The sequence below is a fragment of the Portunus trituberculatus genome, chromosome 40 (assembly GCF_017591435.1).
Source record: "Portunus trituberculatus isolate SZX2019 chromosome 40, ASM1759143v1, whole genome shotgun sequence".
Taxonomy (NCBI): Eukaryota; Metazoa; Arthropoda; class Malacostraca; order Decapoda; family Portunidae; genus Portunus; species Portunus trituberculatus.
Window position 1 is genome coordinate 25,576,972 of NC_059294.1, and position 23,256 is coordinate 25,600,227.

Genomic DNA, 23,256 nt, shown 5'->3' on the forward strand with positions numbered 1-23,256 from the left:
ACCATGGCTAAGTAGACCTTAGTACCACAGTTAAAAACAAAGATGCTATCAAAACAACTGATGTTACCTAAGCATCATTTCAATGTCTAAGCAAAGACTGGAGTCAAAACTAGTTGGGAGTGCAAGATCGTTTGTGCCTTTATCTCTATGTAACTACCTCACCACCACCTATATGTTCTATAAAACTCACCACAAAAAGATAAATAACATCAATTTTAGTTCAGGTTTTATTTACTTGGTAAGAATCTGAAGTCTTCTAAATGGATTAAAACTATTTACATTATTTCCAAAGGGGAAAGTTTTGGACCTAAACCAATTCATTATGGGAACAACTTTCTGGAATACATTCTCTTTTAGGACTGTAAGTCCAATGTATTAGGAAAAGATGCATAGCTCTTGCTGTTCTTGTCATGCTGAGCTCCATGTTCTTGATCTTGATCTTGGTGCTAGCATCCTTACCCAACTAGACCTCATCAATGCAATGCTTCTTCTTTTGTTATGTTTAGCATGCTAACAGAAAGACCAACATCAAGATGGGTGCTACCACAACTTGAGCAGCATGGTTGTGTGCTTCAAGATTTACAAACCTTTTACTGTGTTCAGCTTTGCTTAAACAAATCTCATGAAGTTGATATTATAACCAAATCTCCTCCTGTTTATTAGCATAGTGTGTTTAGTGCATTATCTGACATCCTCCTCCCCACCATAACAACAATCCACTCATTAGCTGCCTCACCACAACAACTACCTACCAGCTCACCAAAACACTCGTTCATCACTCACTGCCCACTCGCTCCAGAAATAAATCAATATTTGTTTTTTCTATATTTTTCCATGCAATTTTTCATTTCATAGCAGTAAACATTATTTTTTAGAAGTTTTCTTCTTTTTTGCTGATAATTACGCACCACAGGTATGACCGTCAGAACCCTATTGCTCAGTTTGCGTATTAATAAAGACAATAAATAGGCACTTTAGGGGTAGCGACAATATAACGCATACTTCAGTACTTCACGGGTGCCTTTGGAACATAACTGGGGGTTTAGTGCAACAACAGATTCTCAAGAAGCTACCAAGTGTCATGCCTAGTTTTGGGGCATCATGAAAACCCTGAGAAATTCGGCACCTGGGGTTGAACCCATGGAAGGACATAATATTTGAATTTAAATGTTATTTCAAAATGTTACTGGTCATGTCAAGATGATCAGTAAGGCCTGAATGGATTTTGGTTGGCCTTGACTGCCCCTTCACAATATAAATGCCTGGGTATAAAATTATCCAAGGCAGATTCTATCTTTGTCCAAAACTAACTTATGTAACAAATAAGAATGGCATGAATTGTGACACACATAATCATAGTCATAACACAAGTAATGATAAAACAAAACTTAAAAAACAAGAAGCATATTACCATAAACTCAGTGAAAAAGCTAGTCAATTAAATTTCATTGCCTCTTCCAACATTTTTTCTTTATATGATTAGTTCTAGTCAATTAAATATTCAGACAAATAACTTAAGTTTGTAGAACAATAATGAATCCGACTAATTATGAATGAATATCCATACTTTTTATTTTCTGCAGCATATTTTACAAAGGATATATCTTAAACTTAACTTTCTGAAACTGAGCATACTTTATTTTCATTAGGCAATGTAGTAGTAGTTGTAGTAGTAGTAGTAGTAGTAGTAGTAGTAGTAGTAGTAGTAGTAGTAGTAGTAGTAGTAGTAGTAGTAGTAGTAGTGCTTAATAGGAAAAATCTATGATACTGTATCTAAACTATGTAATCTGTATTCCATGTAAGGGACCTGAGTGTAAATGTAGAAAACTTTAGACTTCATTCATTTCAGTGACTAACAGGCTTGCTATCTTTCAGTATAAAATCTCCATATACAAAAATCATCAAGCTGATATGAGGCCTGTAGAACCAAATATGCAAACTAGCCAATTAAGCTTCTTTTAGTTAGGGGTAGAATGAGAGATGTGTAACCCACTTCAATAATTTGGCATACATCGCCAAGTGAAATTTGACCATGCGGCAAAGATACAGACAGCTCAATACCACGAGGTTTTATGGATGAGTACAAAACTGCAAACATTAAGGGCTCATATCTCAAAACTATGTTTTCGCATGTTTGTCCGTTTGGGTCTGCACACCTCATATTCTCTCTCTCTCTCTCTCTTTCTCTCTTTTAAACAGGTTTTCTTCAGTTCCTTCAAGTAACTCAGTATAAAAATGTTATGTATGTGTTTACATCCAAGTTTTGGCGTAGTGCATCAAATGGGTGCAGGGACTTTACTTTGGTATAAGTGTTATAATAGCAAGTTAGAAACTAGGTTTATAAGACAAAATCAAGCAACTCACTTTCAATACCATAAGAAAGAATTGTTGTATATCTATCAACTAATTCATCTTATGCAATTCATCCCCATTACACATACTATGTGATATCTATATATATATATATATATATATATATATATATATATATATATATATATATATATATATATATATATATATATATATATATATATATATATATATATATATATATATATATATATATATATATATATATATATATATATATATATATATATATATATATATATATATATATATATATATATATATATATATATATATATATATATATATATATATATATATATATATATATATATATATATATATATACATATATATATATATATATATATATATATATATATATATATATATATATATATATATATATATATATATATATGAGGAAAACATAAAGGACAAAAATATAGGGAAATCCCCAAGTATATGTAAGATAAATGAGCAACTTTTAGGCCACTAGGTATGAAAGTTAACAAAGCTTGCAAATTTCCATAAAGTATTTATGTAATTGGAAATGGAACTGAGGGAAGCAATTGAATGGTTGAATTAAATGATTAATAAAAAATCATAACTAACCTGTCAGGTGATGATACTCTTGATAACATGATGGCACAACCTGTACTTTCCTTACAAAACATTTCATGATAATTGGTAATAAATCAAATACTACCATGATGTTGGTAACCATTCATCAGAACTAAGGTTCTTTTTCCCTCTTTACGAGTATAGTTTCTTTCAAACAACTTAAGCATGCATGCATGCATGCACACACAGACACAGACACACACACACTTACAAACAAACACACACACACACACACACACACACACACACACACACACACACACACACAATGGGAACCTAAATCTTTACCAGACAACATAAATGTCTTTAACTTTCATAATACATGTACAGCCAACATGTTCATGTTTTCATCCACTACTAAAAAGTTGCAGCTTTATGGGCTGTTTGAGATTCATCATATAAAACTTTGTATCTAATTTCACTGCTCCATAGCAGGAGTACCATTTCTACTATGAAAATATAAAATTCACAAAGTCTAGATCTCCACCACAGAAATTCTGTACTACTTTGCATGAAAGTTGTTCCATGTAAGATAAGCCCTTAATTCTTCAATATTATATCCACATTCTGCAACTTTATTCCTAGCACTGATGCTACATCATAAACATGGTTCAAGGGTGGTAATCTTTGGTCCACAACGGTGTATGACTATCCTTCAATCTGATATGGGTCATAAATCTTTTTTACTTACATTGAAGCACCTATACATGAAGGCAAATGGATCTGCAGTGTGTGCTCTTATTAACCAGTGAAAGAAAGTAAAAGAATCAATACCAACCAATACCAAATGCTACAGATGACTCAAAAGTGCTGACCCATTGAGGCATACTCCACAATATCAGATATCAAAATTTATTGAAAGAAAAATCCAAATAATTTTGTGTTACTTACCCAAATATGCACTTTGTTTTAATGATTAAATAAACTTAATTTTTTGGAATACTTGCAGCACTGTTCATGTCTTCCCTAGGCATGAAAATATCTATAAAACAAAGCTCCTCCTCCTAAACCAAGCACAACAAAGGCAACACAGAGGGAAATTGGTCGCATTATTAACCTCTTTTTTTCATGCCACAGCTCGTTGGCTCTCTGCCGCTCCTGCATCGCCTTGACCTTGGCTGCTGTTGCCACCTTCTGCTCCATTCGTTTACGCCTTCGGACATCAGCTTCACTACACCTACAAAAGAAGTAAGAAACCGTATGAATATAAGATTTAAAAAACACAACAATATGATGTACAACATGGATCCATTTTATCCTGAAGCAATACTAGGATTCACAATTCTGTGATGTTCATGACCTAAAAGGCAACAAGAAAGAAATTCTTGAACATCGAGAAAGGTTATGGAGCAAGATGGAGATACATAGATACGTAGCATCCTTTGATGCCCTCACTTTTGAGTGATTAATACTTTTTTATAAAGTGGGACCAGATGCCTTCCAATTTTCCAGTAAGTTAACAAGGTATACACAATCATATGTAAATATTTCATGCACAATTAAAAAAAAAAAAAAAAAAAAAAAAAAAATATATATATATATATATATATATATATATATATATATATATATATATATATATATATATATATATATATACAGGCACCTCCCTTTTAACACGTGTTCTCTTACCCCGATTTTGATCTTACACGACTTAAAATTTATTAATATACAGTCTGTTAACACAAAATGTTCGATGTTATGTGAGTTTGATTTTCCCGCCTACTCTGGTTGAATATCCCGCCGCCAGAGCGTGGGAGAGGCGCTCTGACTGACTCCCGCGCTTCCACTCTCTGCCTGTTGTCCTCAGTGTGAAGCTAGCCCTCACAGCGTAAATAAATACAAATATGGTAAGAATATGTTTTATTTGTGTTTCTGTAACCTTCAAATGTATTAATAGTGTGTTTGTTTAGGAATTTTAGTAAAAAAATTCAAAAATAGACGGACTTTCCCGAGGTCCAGGAATGTAACCACAACTATTATCATTATTTCTTATGGAGAAATTATGTTCTGTTACCATGATTTCTGTTAACACGGAACATAACCCTAATGTTAACGGGGAGGTGACTGTGTACATATATATATATATATATATATATATATATATATATATATATATATATATATATATATATATACACAGTAATACTCCGCTTAACGAACAGGATAGAGGGTGTCAAAGTTGTTTGTAGAGCGAAAATTCGTTCAGCGGAAGTAATAGGGGGGGATGCGTTCTGGGCTGGTCCCCAACATACCACATGAGAAAAAAAAAAAAAAAAAATATATATATATATATATATATATATATATATATATATATATATATATATATATATATATATATATACATTTATACGTTTGGCAGCATATTGGGCCAACGGTGTACCACTACTTTTATGATATCATATGAGCCATTGGAAGTTAGAGGAGCTACATACAAATTCTCTCACATTCTCGCATTTATGTTCACAAAATAACATTTCTATTAGCTTTTTACAAACCTTGCCCCAAGAAAGGATTATTTTGTAATGCATAAAGTGAAATCTTACATGGAATACCAAAAAATAAAGCAGAGATGAGATGAGCCACAGACGAAGCGGGAGACTCGCGGCCACTAGGCCGCTTCTTCTTCTTCTTGCGACCCTTTTAGCCTGCATGTTGTCTTTCCCCATGATATTTGTTTCCACTCCTCTATTGCCTGCTATAATGGATATCATATCTTAGTATTCATATACGCTCATGTCATAAGGATAACCTGGACTCCGTGGCAGTGAGTGATAGTGAATTACTAATGAAATACCGCGGTATTTCATTAGTAATTCACTATCGCCTGTGGCTCACCTCATCTCTGCTTTATTTTTTGGAATTCCATGTAAGATTTCACTTGATGCATTACAAAACAATCCTTTCTTGGGGGCAAGGTTTGTAAAAAGATAATAGAAATGTTGTTTTGTGAACATAAATGCATATATAAGACAGTAACCTCAGAGCAACCTGAAAGCAACCTTGTCACCGTCCCTCCAAGCGTTCATGGAAGCCATTTCGCTGCAGGAGGTTGCTCTGAAGTTGTTAAAGAATCTTGGATCCAGCTCCACGAGTGCTAGAGACAGAGGCAGGGAGCCAGCCAATCACAGCGAAGCTGCTGAGTTCGGTCTCTCACCCGGCAAATTCAAACCCAGATAATTCGCTAAAACGGATGTGGTTGTACGTTATGCAGACTTTTGGTCTAACTTTATATAGTACGTTAAACCAGAAATTCGTTAGACGAACGTTAAGCGGAGTATTACTGCATATATATATATATATATATATATATATATATATATATATATATATATATATATATATATATATATATACAGGCAACCCCCGTTTAACGAAGGTTCACACAATGAAATTTCGGTACAACGAAGGTTTAATTTTACTACCATATGCTCATTTAACGAATACCAAACTTGCTTTAACGAAGTTTTATCCAGGTAATTTTTTCCAAGTTTGAAAGCCCTGTCGTATCACGCAAGCCGACAAGCTTTTGAATACACTAGCAGCCGCAAATACTAAGGCCTGCCTCAGGAGAAATCCTGGGCCACCTGTAGAATCAAGATCAAGATCAAGCCTCTCGTGGACAAGACGCTCCACTCAAACCCATAACAGCGTCAGCAGCAGCTCGTCTTCACTTGCTCAACTTACCACCAAAACTCCTTGCAATGTGGCCTAGCATTCCTAAGAAGACCAGGAAGTCTCTTACTCTCGAAGTGAAGCTGGATATTATTCACAGACACGAGAGAAGCAAGAAAACTATAGCATTGCTGGCCACCATCTTGACTCCATCTACTGTCTCTACTATTTTCAAGTCAGCAGACTCTATTAAGAAGGCTGGTGAGACTGTATCTTCCTTGCAAGCTAAAAGAACCACCTGAACTCGTGACTCTACAATGGATAAAATGGAAAGCCTTGTGGAAATGTGGTACATAAGTTTTGTATGCAGTACAATGATGCGCCCTTTGTTTACATTCCACAGGTTGCCAGTTAGTGTCTTTCCCGTTTCACTCTCTCTCCCTTCGTAAATCTAAGATCATCAACATTATAAAGCTACGTACATACATACATTAGTGTACATTATAATGACTTAAATTAAATTTAACTGCCTAAAAGTTAAACTTCATAATTTTTACTTTCATTAAACCTTTCACCGTACTATGATGCACTCTTGCTTTGCTTACTCTCAGTGGAAGTTCAAGTCAGGGGTTAAACTTGTTATAATCGGGTTAACGAAGTTTCGCTTAACGTAAGTGTTTTTAGAACGTAACCCTTGTATATATATATATATATATATATATATATATATATATATATATATATATATATATATATATATATATGTATGTATGTATGTATATATATATATATATATATATATATATATATATATATATATATATATATATATATGTATGTATGTATGTATGTATGTATATATATATATATATATATATATATATATATATATATATATATATATATATATATATATATATATATATATACAGTAAGGTCCCGGGTTACGTCGGTCTCGAGTTACGTCAAACTCGCACTTACGTCAGTCCACTATAAGGCAATTTAAGATTAAAAAAATTGAAAATTTATAAATCGTTTATTGTTATTGTTGGCCACCAGGCGTCACTATAGTCTGACTCAAATATTAAGGCCGCTGAGGGGGGAGACCTAACAGGGATTCCCCGGCTGTGGCGTCGCCAAGCATCGTAGCACATGTTTCGATCTCATTATTAACTTACATCTTAATGAACCGTCATAAAAGTGTATTCCTCTAAATTTCTAATAAGGATGTATAGAGAGCTTTGAATATTGTTTTAGTGTAATGAAGACGATGATTTTGTATAGATACCACAAAATGTAGCACCACTGCTCTCCAGCGTTGCTACTTTTCAATGTTGGACATGGGTGAGGTCAACCTCCCTGACCGCTGATAATCCCCAGGTCAAATCAAGTCACTCCTCCCCTCCCTGTCGCTCAGGATGGAAGGTGAATATCTCGTCCGTGCTACTCGCCATCACAACCTTCATAGTCAAGAGAAATTAATTATTTACAGCGTCAACAAGTTCTGCTTAGAGGATTCTTTTATTATCAATGTGGAGGACACTTCTGACGAAGAACTGTCTGATTAAATAGCTGAGAGAGGATTATGCTTACAGGGTAAAACCTCTATAAAAAAAAAAAAAAAAAAAAAAAAAATAAATAAATAAATAAAATAAAAAAAAAAAAAAAAAAAAAAATGCACCCTAACTCTTACCTCATGGGTGGTGTGGAAAAGAATAAAATAAAACAACAAAAAGATGCATGTCTACTTGTCTATTTTGGAGAGAGAGAGAGAGAGAGAGAGAGAGAGAGAGAGAGAGAGAGAGAGAGAGAGAGAGAGAGAGAGAGAGAGAGAGAGAGAGAGAGAGAGAGAGAGAGAGAGAGAGAGAGAGTGTGTGTGTGTATGCCGCGTCACAGGAGAACCAATACGTAAACAATAAGAACTCCGGAGCCTTCGTCTGGGCCACACGACACTTGCAGCTCACTTGCACTGTCTGCGCCTGTCTGCTGATCCCTATTGCCCTTTTCTATTGCATTTCCTGCTCCGCTGCCCACGCTTCTACTCCCACCACACTGCACTACGCTCCCAGCTGTCCACCCTGGGCGTCACAACATTCGACCTGCCTACCCTCCTGGTGGCCTCAGGCGTCCACCCCTCTGGCAACATGCAGTCCTTCGTTCGGCCCTAATCAACAACAAAAACAAGCTTGTGTTTCATATTCCTACATAGTTGTAAATAATATACCAATATAACAATATAACCTTTTACTTACCTGAATAACCATAAAAAATGATTGGTTGAAAACTTGATAATATGCTTTGAAAGTACAAAAACTCGAGTTATGTACAAAATCGACTTACGTCATGTTTCAAGAACGGAACTCTGGCATAACTCGGGACCTTACTGTATATATATATATATATATATATATATATATATATATATATATATATATATATATATATATATATATACATATATATATATGAGCATGAGTCTTGAGGTATCACAGGGTAAAGATACGTAAAAGCATCCACGGCGTAGAACCAAAGTTTATTTCTCAACAGCGTTTCATCGAGTCTTCCAGCATCATTAGGTTTAGCTATAAAAGATAAAATTAAGTTAAATGACAAATATGTGTCTAAAATATTAACAGAGTAAAAAATTTAAATAATTCAACATTTATAAGAGACTAAATATACTTTTTTTCTATCTACGGTGGGTCATTACTTTTCTGTTGTGGAGCTGTGAGGTGAGTGACAACTTTAAAATATTAATGAAAGCTAATTACCCAAGCAACGTCAAAATTCTCGAATCTTTACTTATTCATAAACAGAAACCAGAACTAAATAACCAAACTACTTCCCACTCTTTAACTATTCTCTAGCTTCATTTGCATCTCATTTGTGGTTTCATAAAAGTTCTTGTCGAGACCTCCCTTTTCCCTTTCCTCTCACTCACCTCACAGCTCCACTACAGAAAGGTAATGACCCACCGTAGATAGAAAAAAAGTATATTTAGTCTCTTATAAATGTTAAATTATTTAATTTTTTTACTGTGTTAATTTTTTAGACACATATCTGTCATTTAACTTAATTTTATCTTTTATAGCTAAACATGATGATGCCGAAAGACTCGGCGAAACGTTGTTGAGAAATAAACTTTGGTCCTACGCCTTGGATGCTTTTACGTATCCTTACCCTATATATATATATATATATATATATATATATATATATATATATATATATATATATATATATATATATATATATATATATAAATACAAAATGTAGATATATAAACAAAGTTTCTAAGGAATTTTTCTCAACACAACTGAAGAAAACTAGTATGTGAAATAAGAAGAAAAAAGTTTTGTTTGAGTTTCCCAACACTTTAACCAAATTCCATGAACATTCACAGAATCTCATAAATAGGCACCAACAAACAACATACTAAAATCTCAAAGCCACTGGCCATCTCACATGCCCAGTAACCCCCCTGAAAATCCCTTGTCCCTGAAACATTGTGGTGGCTGTGATATGTCATGCAGACTTTTTTCAGTGTCCATTACTTTTTCAGTGCCATTTAATACCTCTCTGCACCAGGCGACAGATGCAAGTCTGTCTCATCCAGCTGGCCGATGCTCGATGAATGTTTTGGAAGGAAAGTCAGCTCTGGAAAGCCTGAATGAATGATAGACTGTGGATGGCATGCCATATTCCACAGGTTGATCAATTATTCCAGGGAGTGACTTTTGAGGGAGGTCAAGCCGAGGCCCCAATGAGGTCTCAGTCTTGTCCTGATAATCCTTCAGGAAACATAGGGATAACCTTAGCTTCTTCTAGCGAGGTTAACACTTATACATCAGACAAATTTAAGATGGCATGTAATACATATCAACTTCTGCATTCTTGATTGAAAAAATTAAATAAAAAAAAAAAATAAATAAAAGGTTGGTAAATATTAAGAAGAGGCATGCAGTTCTGTGAGTGTTGTTGTGATGGTAGCTATCTTCTTGATCTTAACTTCACCTAACTAAGTGTAACATATCCTAACCTAACTAAACCTGACCAAAAAGCAGCATCACATAGGTAAGGTTTACTTAGGTAACAATGCTTGTGAGACGATCAAGATAAAAAAATAAATGGTGGTTATCACAATATTCTTATACCAACATTCTACCGTATTTCATGGCTCAAAGGACACATGGACTCCTAATATGCATCCAGTTTTGGCAGACACTAGAGAGAGAGAGAGAGAGAGAGAGAGAGAGAGAGAGAGAGAGAGAGAGAGAGAGAGAGAGAGAGAGAGAGAGAGAGAGAGAGAGAGAGAGAGAGAGAGAGAGAGAGAGAGAGAGAGAGAGAGAGAGAGAGAGAGAATAAATATATAAAAAAAATAATAAATAAATAAATAAAGCAGATTTAAGCCCTGAATATGAAGTGAAGGATTTCACCTGATATTTGAAACATACGTTTAGATCACTATTAGATCCCAATGTTTTGCATTTGAAAACTTTGATATTTGCTAACAATCTACGTATCAATTCTGCTGTGAGATGTAAACATGTACAGTATCTGGCATATGGCGTCGCCATTGACTGAAAGTCTGAGAGGCTACTGGGCTAAAAATCATAATATTTCTTTTTTTTTCTTTATCATAATTTTTTTATTAACATGTATGCAACATAAGAATTTTAAGATAGGTGCAATTCTAATTGTATGGAAGTGTGTCTTACGTCAAAGAGTAAAGGTATCACACTGTAAAGAAAGTAGTGAAGCTTGCCTGTGTCAAGGTCAAGATCACTGATTGGCAAGTGTCTTGTTTTGGTTCATGCAATGTGTAGTGTAAAGTCATTCAGGCAAATTCTTCCTGGCTGGTGTCATTCTAAGTGAATTACCGGAAAGTATGACTTATTATATATTGTTAATTTGAAAAGAAGAGCTTTTTTGTGGTGTAGTACCTATTATTGCTTTGTTTACATGTGTGAAGAAATCTGGGGTTCGATCTTGGAGCATCTGTTTCCATAGATTAACACCAATTACTGTCTCAATTCTGAACCTTGCCCTCATGAAACAGGCTGATTTCCTGACTTTTTTTTTTTTTTTTTTTGAGAAAAGGTGTTCCTTATGAGCCATCAAATACAAAAATTTATTTTCTTTATTACTGTAACAACTTTCCAGAAGTTGATATTCCCTGATATTCTGCAACCTTAATTCTATCTAACAAGTAAGTATGGAGAAAAGTTTAAGGTTATTTCCAGATTATCCAATCCTTCTTGAGTATCACCATGATAGGGTGATAAGGTATTAAGTGTCTTCAAAATTTAAAGGTAATCACCCCTTTATGCAGCCACTTTATATATATATATATAAAAAAAAAAAAAAAAAAAAAAAAAAAAGACTGCCAATCCACAACTATCACTTTTTTCCTCTGCCAACTCTGACAAGAAACAGCCCAATTGTGAGGGTAAACTGTCAATCTGTCTGCTCTACCTCAAGTCTTGCAGCAGCAGTTGAAGTAGAAAGTTGTTACCTTCATATGTATGTATGTATGTATGTATGCATAGTATATATATTTTTTGTTTACACGTTTGTTTCTTTGTAATGTATACTTCCGGTGACTATGAGCTTAGGTGGGACTGAGGCTTTATGCAGGAACACAGTAGTGTGGTGACACACTATATATGATGAGACAAAAGAATTGGTATCTACAGAAGAGGGATGTCATGGAGGAGGCAAGAAATTAGGAGTGACTTGTACTAATATAGATGTGTTGTTATCCAGCATGTTGAGGTTAGAGATTATTTGAAAGGAAAAAGACTGGATGTAATGTGCATAGTAGAAACAACACTAAAAGAGGAGGTCCATGTTAACTTTAAAGATGAGGGATATACAGTCCGCGCCGCAGGTATTGACGCGAAAATTGTGCGCCAATATTCGCGGCGAATTATCGAAGACCCCTTATATACACCCAAGGAAAACGACAATTGTATTGGCGTGCAATCATGAGGTAGAATGGGCGGACGGAGCTTAAGTCCCACAAAGAGAATGAAGGTCTCAGTTGCCCGCTGTGTTTCATGGTGGAAGCATCAATTTTTTTTTCCTACTGTAACTTGCGGTGTTTTTATTTTTTATTTTAAGATAATGCCACAAGGTCCTGAGCTGACAAGGAAGCAAATTGCAGTAATATCATCACTCTGTATATATATATATATATATATATATATATATATATATATATATATATATATATATATATATATATATATATATATAGGGTGTCCGTGAGTTAAGGTACATGAGATATGATAGTTCAAGTGGATCTGATTAAAAAATACTCTATTAACATATGCTGTTTTTTGCTTTATTTAGTTAAAAATTGAAGGAGAAAATAGAGCGGTGACGTGTGTTGCAGGAACAGCTTGGGCAGAATGGAGGAGGATCAGCAGCAGCAGCGCCAGCAGCATTAGGACACCGCTGTGTGTCACTGTAATCTGTAATATCAAGATAATGTGTACAATGCAAACACTCAAGTACCTACAAAAACTATTCAAAGATGAGATTATTATTTTTGTTGGTTTATAATAGAAAAGAATGTAGCCTACATTAAACATAACACAGCGTTATCTTATTACACCGTTTTATTCGTACTTGGCAACTCACCACAGCTGGCCAGTCTCGTAGCGATGAGTTCCCGCGCTTGTAAATTAATGTCAAGGCTCACAAGCCTCCTGTTATGTGTTCCTGCGTCCTTTAATTTTCAAGTCTCAAAAGCCTCTTGTCATGAACGAAATTGAATAATGTTAGAAAACTTAAATAATGTCTTAATTGTGACATTTACAGGATGCGGGAACACATCATGACAAGAGGCTTGTGAGCCCTGAATATTAAAGGACGCAGGAAGACATGACAGGAGGCTTGTGAGCCTTGACATTAATTTACAAGCGCGGGAACTCATCGCGACGAGACTCTGGCCAGCTGTGGTGAATTGCCAAGTACGAATAAAACAGTGTAATAAAATAACGTTGTGTTATGTTTAATGTAGGCTATATTCTTTTCATTTAAAAACAAACAAAAATAATAATCTCATCTTTGGATAATTTTTGAAGGTACTTGGGTGTTTGCATTGTACACATTATCTTGATATTACAGGTTACAGCGACACACGGCGGCGTCCTAATGGTGCTGCTGCTGCTGCTGCTGATCCTCCTCCTCCATTCTGCCCAAGTGGTTCCCGCAACACACGTCACCGCTCTATTTTCTCCTTCAATTTTTAACTAAATAAAGCAAAAAACAGCATATGTTAATAGAGTATTTTTTAATCAGATCCACTTGAACTATCATATCCCTGCGTATGTACCTTAACTCGCGGGACACCCTGTGTGTGTGTGTGTGTGTGTGTGTGTATATATATATATATATATATATATATATATATATATATATATATATATATATATATATATATATATACACACACACACACAAACAGGCAACCCCCACTTAACGAAGAGGTTACGTTCCTAAAAATCCTTCGTTAAGCAAACCTATTATAACAAGTTTAACCCCTGACTTGAATTTCCATCGAGTAAACAAAGTGAGAGTGCATCATAGTACAGTGAAAGGTTTAATGAAAGTAAAAATTATGAAGTTAAACATTTAAGCAGTTGTATTTAAGTCATTATAATGTACATTAATGTATGTATGTACGTAACTTTATAATGATGATGATCTTAAATTTATGAAGGGAGGGAGAGTGAAACAGGAAAGACACTAACTGGCAACCTGTGGAATGTAAACAAAGGGCACATCATTGTATCACATACAAAACTTATGTACCACATTTCCACAAGGCTTTCCATTTTATCCATTGTAGAGTCACGAGTTCAGGTGGTTCTTTTTAGGTTGCAAGGAAGATATGGTCTCACCAGCCTTCTTAACCCCTTTGCGCCGGATGTTAAAAAAGCCCGCCTGTATGATATACGGGTGGTAGTGCCGTGCGCCCGAGCGTGGGAAACTCGTGCAAGCTTGTCATACTTGTCGTCTTTGTATATTATGCTGCTATTTTTTAGTCACTATATCGCCTTCGAAGACGAAAGTGGATGCTTCTCTCTCGGAGAGAGAGAGAGAGAGAGAGAGAGAGAGAGAGAGAGAGAGAGAGAGAGAGAGAGAGAGAGAGAGAGAGAGAGAGAGAGAGAGAGAGAGAGAGAGTGACATTTGCTAATATTTTAGACACAAGCGGACGCATGTAGCTTATCTTCGAGAGGAAGAGGAGGGAGGGAGAGGGGAGGGAGAGGAGAGAGAGAGAGAGAGAGAGAGAGAGAGAGAGAGAGAGAGAGAGAGAGAGAGAGAGAGAGAGAGAGAGAGAGAGAGAGAGATATTAGAAAATTTGTTGTTTTGTATTTGTGTGTGTGTGTGTGTGTGTGTGTGTGTGTGTGTGTGTGTGTTTTCACGAATGTTACAAGGCGGGATGCATGTAACTTATCTTCGAGAGGAGAGGGGAGGAGGAAGGAGATGGGGAGGAGGAAAGGGAGATGGGGAGGGGGAGGAGGAGGGAGGAGGGAGATGGGAGAGAGAGAGAGAGAGAGAGAGAGAGAGAGAGAGAGAGAGAGAGAGAGAGAGAGAGAGAGAGAGAGAGAGAGAGAGAGAGAGAGAGTGAGAGTGAGAGAGATGGGAACAGTCTATGCCATTGGGTAATTTTAGACACAAGGCGGGATGCATGTAGCTTATCTTTAGTGATTGGTGGAGACAAGGATGGTGGGAGGAGCACCTAGGATTTCAAGGACAGCATACGGCGTGTGTAGTTGGTATCCAACACACTATACGGGACAACTGAACTGAAGAAAGCTCAGAAAAGAAATATGACGCCTACATAGGCGTCACCGTATTGAAGGGGTTAATAGAGTCTGCTGACTTGAAAATGGTAGAGACAGTAGTTGGAGTCAAGATGGTGGTGAGCAATGCTATTAGATTTCTTGCCTCTCTTGTGTCTGTGAATAATATCCAGCTTCACTTCGAGAGAAGAGACTTCCTGGTCTTCTTAGCAACGCTAGGCAACATTGCAGGGCGTTTTGGTGGTAAGTTGAGCGAGGGAAGACGAGCTGCTGCTGACGCTGTTATTGTCTTGAACAGGGGAAGTGAGTGGTGCGCGTGTTGTCCACGAGAGGCGCTGGTGCATTCAAAAGCCTGTCGGCTTGCGTGATACGGCGGTGCTTTCAAACTTGGAAAAAGTTACCTGGATAAAACTTCGTTAAAGCGAGTTTGGTGTTCGTTAAACGAGCAGATGGTAGTAAAATGAAACTTCGTTGTAGTAAAATTTCGTTGTGTGAACCTTCGTTAAGTGGGGGTTGCCTGTATATATACATATATATATATATATATATATATATATATATATATATATATATATATATATATATATATATATATATATATATATATATATTGTGAGGGGCACTGCCTTGTTTCCCCTTTAATTTATTATTTTATTATATGCTTATAGTATGGCGGCCCCAAGCGCGGGCTGTCGCTGTTCCGCTGTGCGCCAACCACCTCTCTTTGTTTCCACCATCTTGTTGTGCCTGCGAGCATCGCCTCAGTACCAAGTGAGCCTTCAGCGGAGATAGACACCACTCTCGTCGGTCTGGCACAGTGAGAGAGACGCGTGTTGGCTGGGCTTTTCGAAGTATTCATTAGTCATCGGTCTGGGAGTTGTGCCCTCCTGTTGAGTAGCTGGCTTGCTACTGGGTAGACCGTGACTGTTAGAGCAACGGGCTTGTTGCTCTAGGAGAGGTGTAGTAAGTTTGGCTGCATTTCTCTTGCGTTCGTCCACTCGGGTGTGGCGACGCGGAGGGACGCGTTGGTGTTTCGTCCGTTGTTGCTGGTGGTGGTTGTAGTCACCAGTGTGTTTTGGTGGGCGGCTGTGTGCCCCCATCATCTGTTGTGTAGTATCAGTAGTATACTGCTTATAGTAGTACCAAGTGAGCCTTCAGCGGAGATAGACACCACTCTCGTCGGTCTGGCACAGTGAGAGAGAGGTGTGTTGGCTGGGCTTTTCGAAGTACTCATTAGTCATCGGTCTGGGAGTTGTGCCCTCCCTTGAGTAGCTGGCTTGTTACTCGGTAGACCGTGACTGTTAGAGCAACGGGCTTGTTGCTCTAGGAGAGGTGTGTAAGTTTGGCTGCATTTCTCGTGCGTTCGTCCACTCGGGTGTGGCGACGCGGAGGGACGCGTTATTGTTTCGTCCCGTTGTTGCTGTTGGTGGCTGTAGTCACCAGTGGGGTTTGGTGGGCGGCTGTGTGCCCCCACCATCTGTATAGTTTCAGTATTGTAGTGGTTGTAGCCACGCACGCTATTGAAAGCTGAGAGGCTTCATGCTGTAGGCCAGTGGGGCGTAGATCTCGTCCGTTAGACTTGTCTGTGACGAGTATCTGGACTCTGTTTATGGCTGTTGTCACCCGTAGGTGGTGTCTGGTCTTGTGTGTACATCACCGGATGTGCTGTACACATCATATATTGTAGTAGTCGTAGGCTACGGGTGTCAGTCTGACAGGTGTTAGGAAGCACTTGTCGTAGTAGGATAGTATAGTAATATATACACTGCGCATGTTGTCCCAGTCTGTGATTCATCACCGTCTGCGGACAAGGCGTGCGGAGAGGCATTAATACTTCATAGAGAAGTGGGTGGAATTGTCCTTGTGGGCGGTTTCTCTAAGGGGTATTAAGGCCTCACCCTGTTACACATAACATCTACCATTTATAAATTCTACTTGGTTGGGTACAGGAGGAGAAGGAGTTGCTGAGGAGATTCCCTTACAGTGGGGGAAATTAAACACTGTTGGCGACCTTGAAAGAACCTGAGGGTTACGGCGGCTGTGAGTTATAGTAGTGGGGACTCTGTGGAGTTTTACATTCCCCACGGTACTGACCGTAACAAAGTTGGCGATTTTGCCAGAATAACACTCTAGTGAGCTGTAGCAGTTAACCGCAGCCACGTAACAATATATATATATATATATATATATATATATATATATATATATATATATATATATATATATATATATATATATATATATATATATATATATATATATATATATATATATATATATATATATATATATATATATATATATATATATATATATATATATATATATATATATATATATATATATATATATATATATATATATATATATATATATATATATATATATATATATATATATATATATATTCTGGTCTAGCAGTGAAAGTGGTCTAGTTGTTTGTTTACATTTCTCTGGGACTGTCACGCTCCAAGGCAGAACTTCCAAGCAGCAACTGGCCAAGATGAGCTGCTCTGTTATTTATGAGTGGACAAAGCTGTTTGAAGAGTTTCTCATGGAAAGTAATAAAGGCCAAAAATAGCAACGAAAAAAATAATGACTTGCTGGGGGTGAAGGGGCCACCATGTTTGTTTACAGTTGACAAACGCAACAAAGGCAGAAGCGAGCTTGTGTGTGACGACGAGCGGCAATAAAAGTTGATGGAAAAGTGTTAGTGTGACGCCGCCTTTACTGTTGTGTGTACATCCCACCACCCCTTGTACTGCTTAGGTGCCAGTTTTTGTTCCAGATTATACATTTAATGTGCTTTCCTTCATTGTTTTCTTACTCATTTGGGTTATGTGCAAGTTTTTTCTCAATTTATAAGGGATCGGAAGAAGAAATTCTGCATATCCGGATATTTCTCATATCCGCCAGGGCCTTGGCTGCTATAATGTGGATACGCGGGCAATTACTGTATAGCCCCTTTCTTAATAAATTGCAAAGGGGTCAGATAGCCCACATTCCATATAAAACAATAAAATCACAAAGCAACAACCCTAAGTGGATGGCAGATAGATTATAACAATGCATAGGACAGAAGGGGAATACAGTGGTACCTCGACATACGATTTTAATTAGTTCCGTGATGATCGTCGTATATAAAAAAAATTGTATATCAAATCAACTTTTCTCATAGAAATTAATAGAAATACAATTAATTCGTTCTTGTGATATTAATTTACCCCCGCCCCGCCAAAAAAAAAAAAAAAATAAAATAAATAAATAAATAAATAAAATAAATAAATAAATAAATAAAAAAATAAAAAAATAAATAAAAAAATAAAAATAAATAAATAACATGCTTTAAATACCAACCAAATATAGATTTAATATAAGATAAATACAATGTCTATTGTATGCATGATATAAATTAACTATACTACTCAAAATAACAAATTAACCCGCAAAACTCGTGACACATCGATACACGTTCATCACGCAAGGCACGGGGCACGTAGATAGATGCCTAGACTTTTAACGGTTATATTTTGGTTATTTTCTTCCCGTTTTCTTTGCTTGTGAGCTGGCAACACTCATTAGGCGTAAACATATGCTCTACGTCACTGTGTCACCAATGATAAATGGTAGGAGCGATTTACAGTGATTTCACTGTGTCTGATTCAGCAACCTCTCCTGTGCACCTTCTATACCTTGGGTCTCTCACCATGTTACGGGGAGACAACTTTTGAATGAGAGTGGTAACAGAATAGGAGAGAGAGAGAGAGAGAGAGAGAGAGAGAGAGAGAGAGAGAGAGAGAGAGAGAGAGAGAGAGAGAGAGAGAGAGAGAGAGAGAGAGAGGGGATAGCCAAGGCCGCTAAACCCGATCGGACGCAAGGCCACGTAAACCGATGATACTACCTCATTCAACCTGTGATATTTTTGTAACCATGACATCTAGACTTCTGATTTTTTTGCACTGCAAAGAGGAAGAGTTGCTTGTGGGCAAAAAAACATTTGTACTCACTCGTTTATTGAATTTGTAAGTGTAATCAGTATGTGAATACAGTAAGGTCCCGGGTTACGTTGGTCTCGAGTTACGTCAAACTTGTAGTTACGTCAGTTCACTATAAGGCAATTTAAGATAAAAAAAATTGAAAATTTGTCGTAAAATGCGGGATTTATTGTTATTGTTGGCCGCCAGGCGTCACTAGTGTTTACCCGCCACACCGCCCGCCTTACACTTGAATACAATAACACCCTGCCTAAGTTCCACCACACCATTGCCCCTGGCAAGAGTGTTATCCTACTTCTGCGTTTACTGACTCAAGTTCTTAGTATCTTGCTCAATGGCACCAAAGAGAAAACTCCTTATTGACCGCAGGTGATGCTATGAAAAGCCCGTTACCATGACAACGGAGAGGTTGACGACCTTGAGGGCTCGCGCACCCACCATCACAACAATAACAACTCCGGAGCCTTCACCTGGGCCACACGACACTCGCAGCTCACTTGCACCGTCTGCTGATCTCTATTGCCCTTTCCTGTTGCATTTCTTGCTCCGCTGCCCACGCTTCTACTCCCACCACACTGCACTACGCTCCCAGCTGTCCGCCCTGGGTGTCACAACATTCGACCTGCCCACCCTCCTGGTGGCCTCAGGCATCCACCCCTCAGCAACCTGCAGTCCTTCGCCTTCGCGGCCCTAATCAACAACAAAAACAAGCTTGTGTTTCATATTCCTACATAGTTGTAAATAATATAACAATATAACAATATAATCTTTTACTTACCTGAATGACCATAAACAATGATTGGTTGAAAACTCGATAATATGCTTTGAAATGTACGGAAACTCAAGTTACGTACAATATCAACTTACGTCATGTTTCAGGAACGTAACTGACGTAAACCGAGACCTTACTGTACAGGCTATTTTGTGTGTTTCTCACCAAACTTTTACTTTGGGGTCTTGAGTTCACAAAACTTAATAAAAAATACACACTGCCGAGGAGCACAGACACATGCATGCACAAAGGATGAACGATACAAAACGCGGGCTGAATGTTCAGGTGGACACGGGTAGCCGAGCGATCGCTGCGCCACCTACCAATAGCTAATCGTATCTCAAAAATATCGTCATATTTCAAGGCGTAAATCATATAAAATTTTTCGTCGTATATAAAAAAATTGTATGTTAGGGTGATCGTATGTTGAAGTACCACTGTATAAATAAGAGACTAAAGGCAGGAGATGAGGTTTTAAGCCCATTATACAATGAACTAGTAAAAATAGTTAAAAGGTTAATGAGGAAAGGTATAAAGTGAATATGAGTTGAGGGTAGCCAGCCAAGCAAAGACAGACCCCAAGGAATTTTTTCAATAATATAAGATGAAAAGCCGAAAAGAAATAGGTCCTTTAAGGGCAACACATGGGGAGATGGTTAGTTCTGAGGAAGAGATTAGTAAAATTGTGAACAAGTATTTTTACTGTTTTCACCCAAGAGAACACACAGGAAATCCCAGATAGGAAATAGATTTTTAGGGCAGAGGATAGTGAAAAGCTGACAGATGTTCATATAACTAAGGAGACAGTGGAACAGGAGATATTATAGATAAACTAAAGAAATTCAAGTCACCAGGACCTGTGAAATATACCTAAGGGTACTTAAGGAGTGCAAGGAGGTCATCAGTGAGCCATTAGCAGTGCTTTTTTAGGATGTCACTGGAGTCAGGTGAGGTATCGATAATGTGGAGAGAAGCTAATGTTGTTCCCATATTTAAGAAAAGAGATAAAACCCTAACATCTAATTACAGGTCTGTCTGCTTAACTTCAATTGTGGGTAAATTAATGGAATTAATAATAGCAAAAAACATTAGGGAACACCTAGACAAACCTGGCTTGATAAATCACTCACATCATGGCTTTACGAAGGGAAAGATGTGCCTTGCAGACTTGTTGAGTTTTATAGTAAGGTTTATGAGGCAGCAGATAATGGTAATAATTATGATATTCTATATTTAGATTTCAGTAAAGCCTTTGACAAGGTACCTCATCAGAGACTCTTAAAAAAGGTTAGAGCTTATAGGATAGAGAGTAGAATATTAGGCTGGATTAAAGCATGGTTAGGTGATAGGCAACAGGAGATAGTAATTAATGGATCTAATTTCTAGAGGGGTGAAGTAATTAGTGGGGTACCACAGGATTTAATTTTAGGGCCATTATTATTTTCAATATATATTAATGACTTGGATAGTGGAATTAGCAGTGACATTAGAAAATTTGCAGACAACACGAAGATAGGTAGATTGATTAAGTCAGATTTGAATGCCACTGCCTTGCAGGTGGATTTGGATAAGATGACAGAATAGACAGATAAATGGCAAATGCAGTTCAATATTAAAAAGTGCAGGGTAGTGAGCTTAGGTTGAGATAATCCACACAATAGGTCAATAGGTACACAATAAATAATGAGGCACTAGGAAGTTCCAAGTATGAGAAAGATTTAGGAGTCATAGTTAGCTCTGATCTCAGTCAAAAGGAAACAATGTATTGAGGCCAGAAATAAGGCGAATAGGGTACTAGGATTCATTCTTAGAAGTGTTAAAAGCTAAAGTCCTGAAGTAATACTAAAATTGTACTTGGAGCTGGTCAGGCCACATCTGGACTATGCAGTACAATTCTGGTCCCCACATTATAGAAAGGATATAACTCTGTTGGAGTCAGTGTACAGGAGGATGTCTAAAAAGATATAGGGGATGAGGGATATTCCCTATGAAGGAAGACTGAAGAAACTCAATCTGCATTCCTTAGAGAGACGTAAGTTAAGAAGAGACCTGATAGAAGTATCTAAGTGGTATAAAGGTTTTAACAAAGGAGACACAACAAAGTTCTTAGGATCAGTAGTGGGAACAGAACCAAAAATAATGGGTTTAAACTTGAAAAATTCTGGTTTAGCAGAGAAATAGGAAGAAACTGGTTTTCAAACAGAGTGATTGATGAGTGGAACGGACTCAGTGGTCATGTAGTCAGGGCTGAGTCAATAAGGAGCTTTAAAAGAAGATTAGATGATAGATGAAATTAGGTAGCTTTAATCATACAGGGACTGCCATGTGTAGGCCTAGCGGCCTCTTGCAGCTTCCCTCTTTTCTTTTGTTCAAAGTAGAGGTGCCTCTGCCATTTTGCCTCTTCCAGTTGGAGGGAACCTGAGCAGATACTATGCTGATTTTCCCTGGAATGATTATTGTTTCCGTGTCTGAGACCCATCTCTGTGTGCTGAACGCATAACAAAGGTGGTGGTGTCTGGCATGGAGGTATACATTCCTCACTCTTTTTCTCAACCTAATCCTTCTAAACCTTGTATTAATAGTCTGTTCTCGTGCTATACATGATACAGAGGTTGCCCACAAAAGGTACTTGAGCCTTCCATCTCCTAAATCTCACCCACTGTCTCTGTCCGAATCATGCCAAGTCTGTTCTTCAACTTGCCAAACACTCCTTCATAAATAGAAGATGTCAAAATCTTTCAAACTCCAACACCCCTAAAGACTTCTGGCATCTTGCCAAAAACATCTTCAGCAACTTTACTACTTCATCTTTCCCTCCTTTATTTCATCCTGATGGCACCACTGCCATCTCTTGTCTCTAAAGCTGAACTCTTCTCTCAAACCTTTGCTAACAACTCCACCTTGGATGATTCTGGGCTTGTCACTCCCTCTCAGAGAGCTCCTCCCTCTGACTATTTCATACCTACAATCAAAGTTCTTTGTAATGCTGTTTTTCATACCCTCGCTGGCGTAAACCCTCGGAAGGCTTATGGACCTGATGGGATCCCTCCTATCATTCTCAAAAATTGTACTTCTGTGC

At 37.3% G+C, this 23,256-nt stretch overlaps 1 protein-coding gene across 4 annotated transcripts in view; it reads right to left on the reverse strand.

Annotated features, from left to right (window-relative positions):
* LOC123516279 (tyrosine-protein phosphatase non-receptor type 2-like) overlaps positions 1–23,256 on the reverse strand; it is a 206,291-nt gene that overhangs the window by 48,861 nt on the left and 134,174 nt on the right. For 2 of the 4 annotated variants that reach the window (XM_045275538.1, XM_045275537.1), the window contains exon 9: positions 4,034–4,153. In XM_045275538.1, the coding sequence (XP_045131473.1) occupies positions 4,034–4,153 (120 nt within the window). Of the gene's footprint in view, positions 1–3,812; positions 4,154–23,256 lie in introns of those variants that run through there. The other 2 variants (XM_045275539.1, XM_045275536.1) reach the window with 1 other exon arrangement.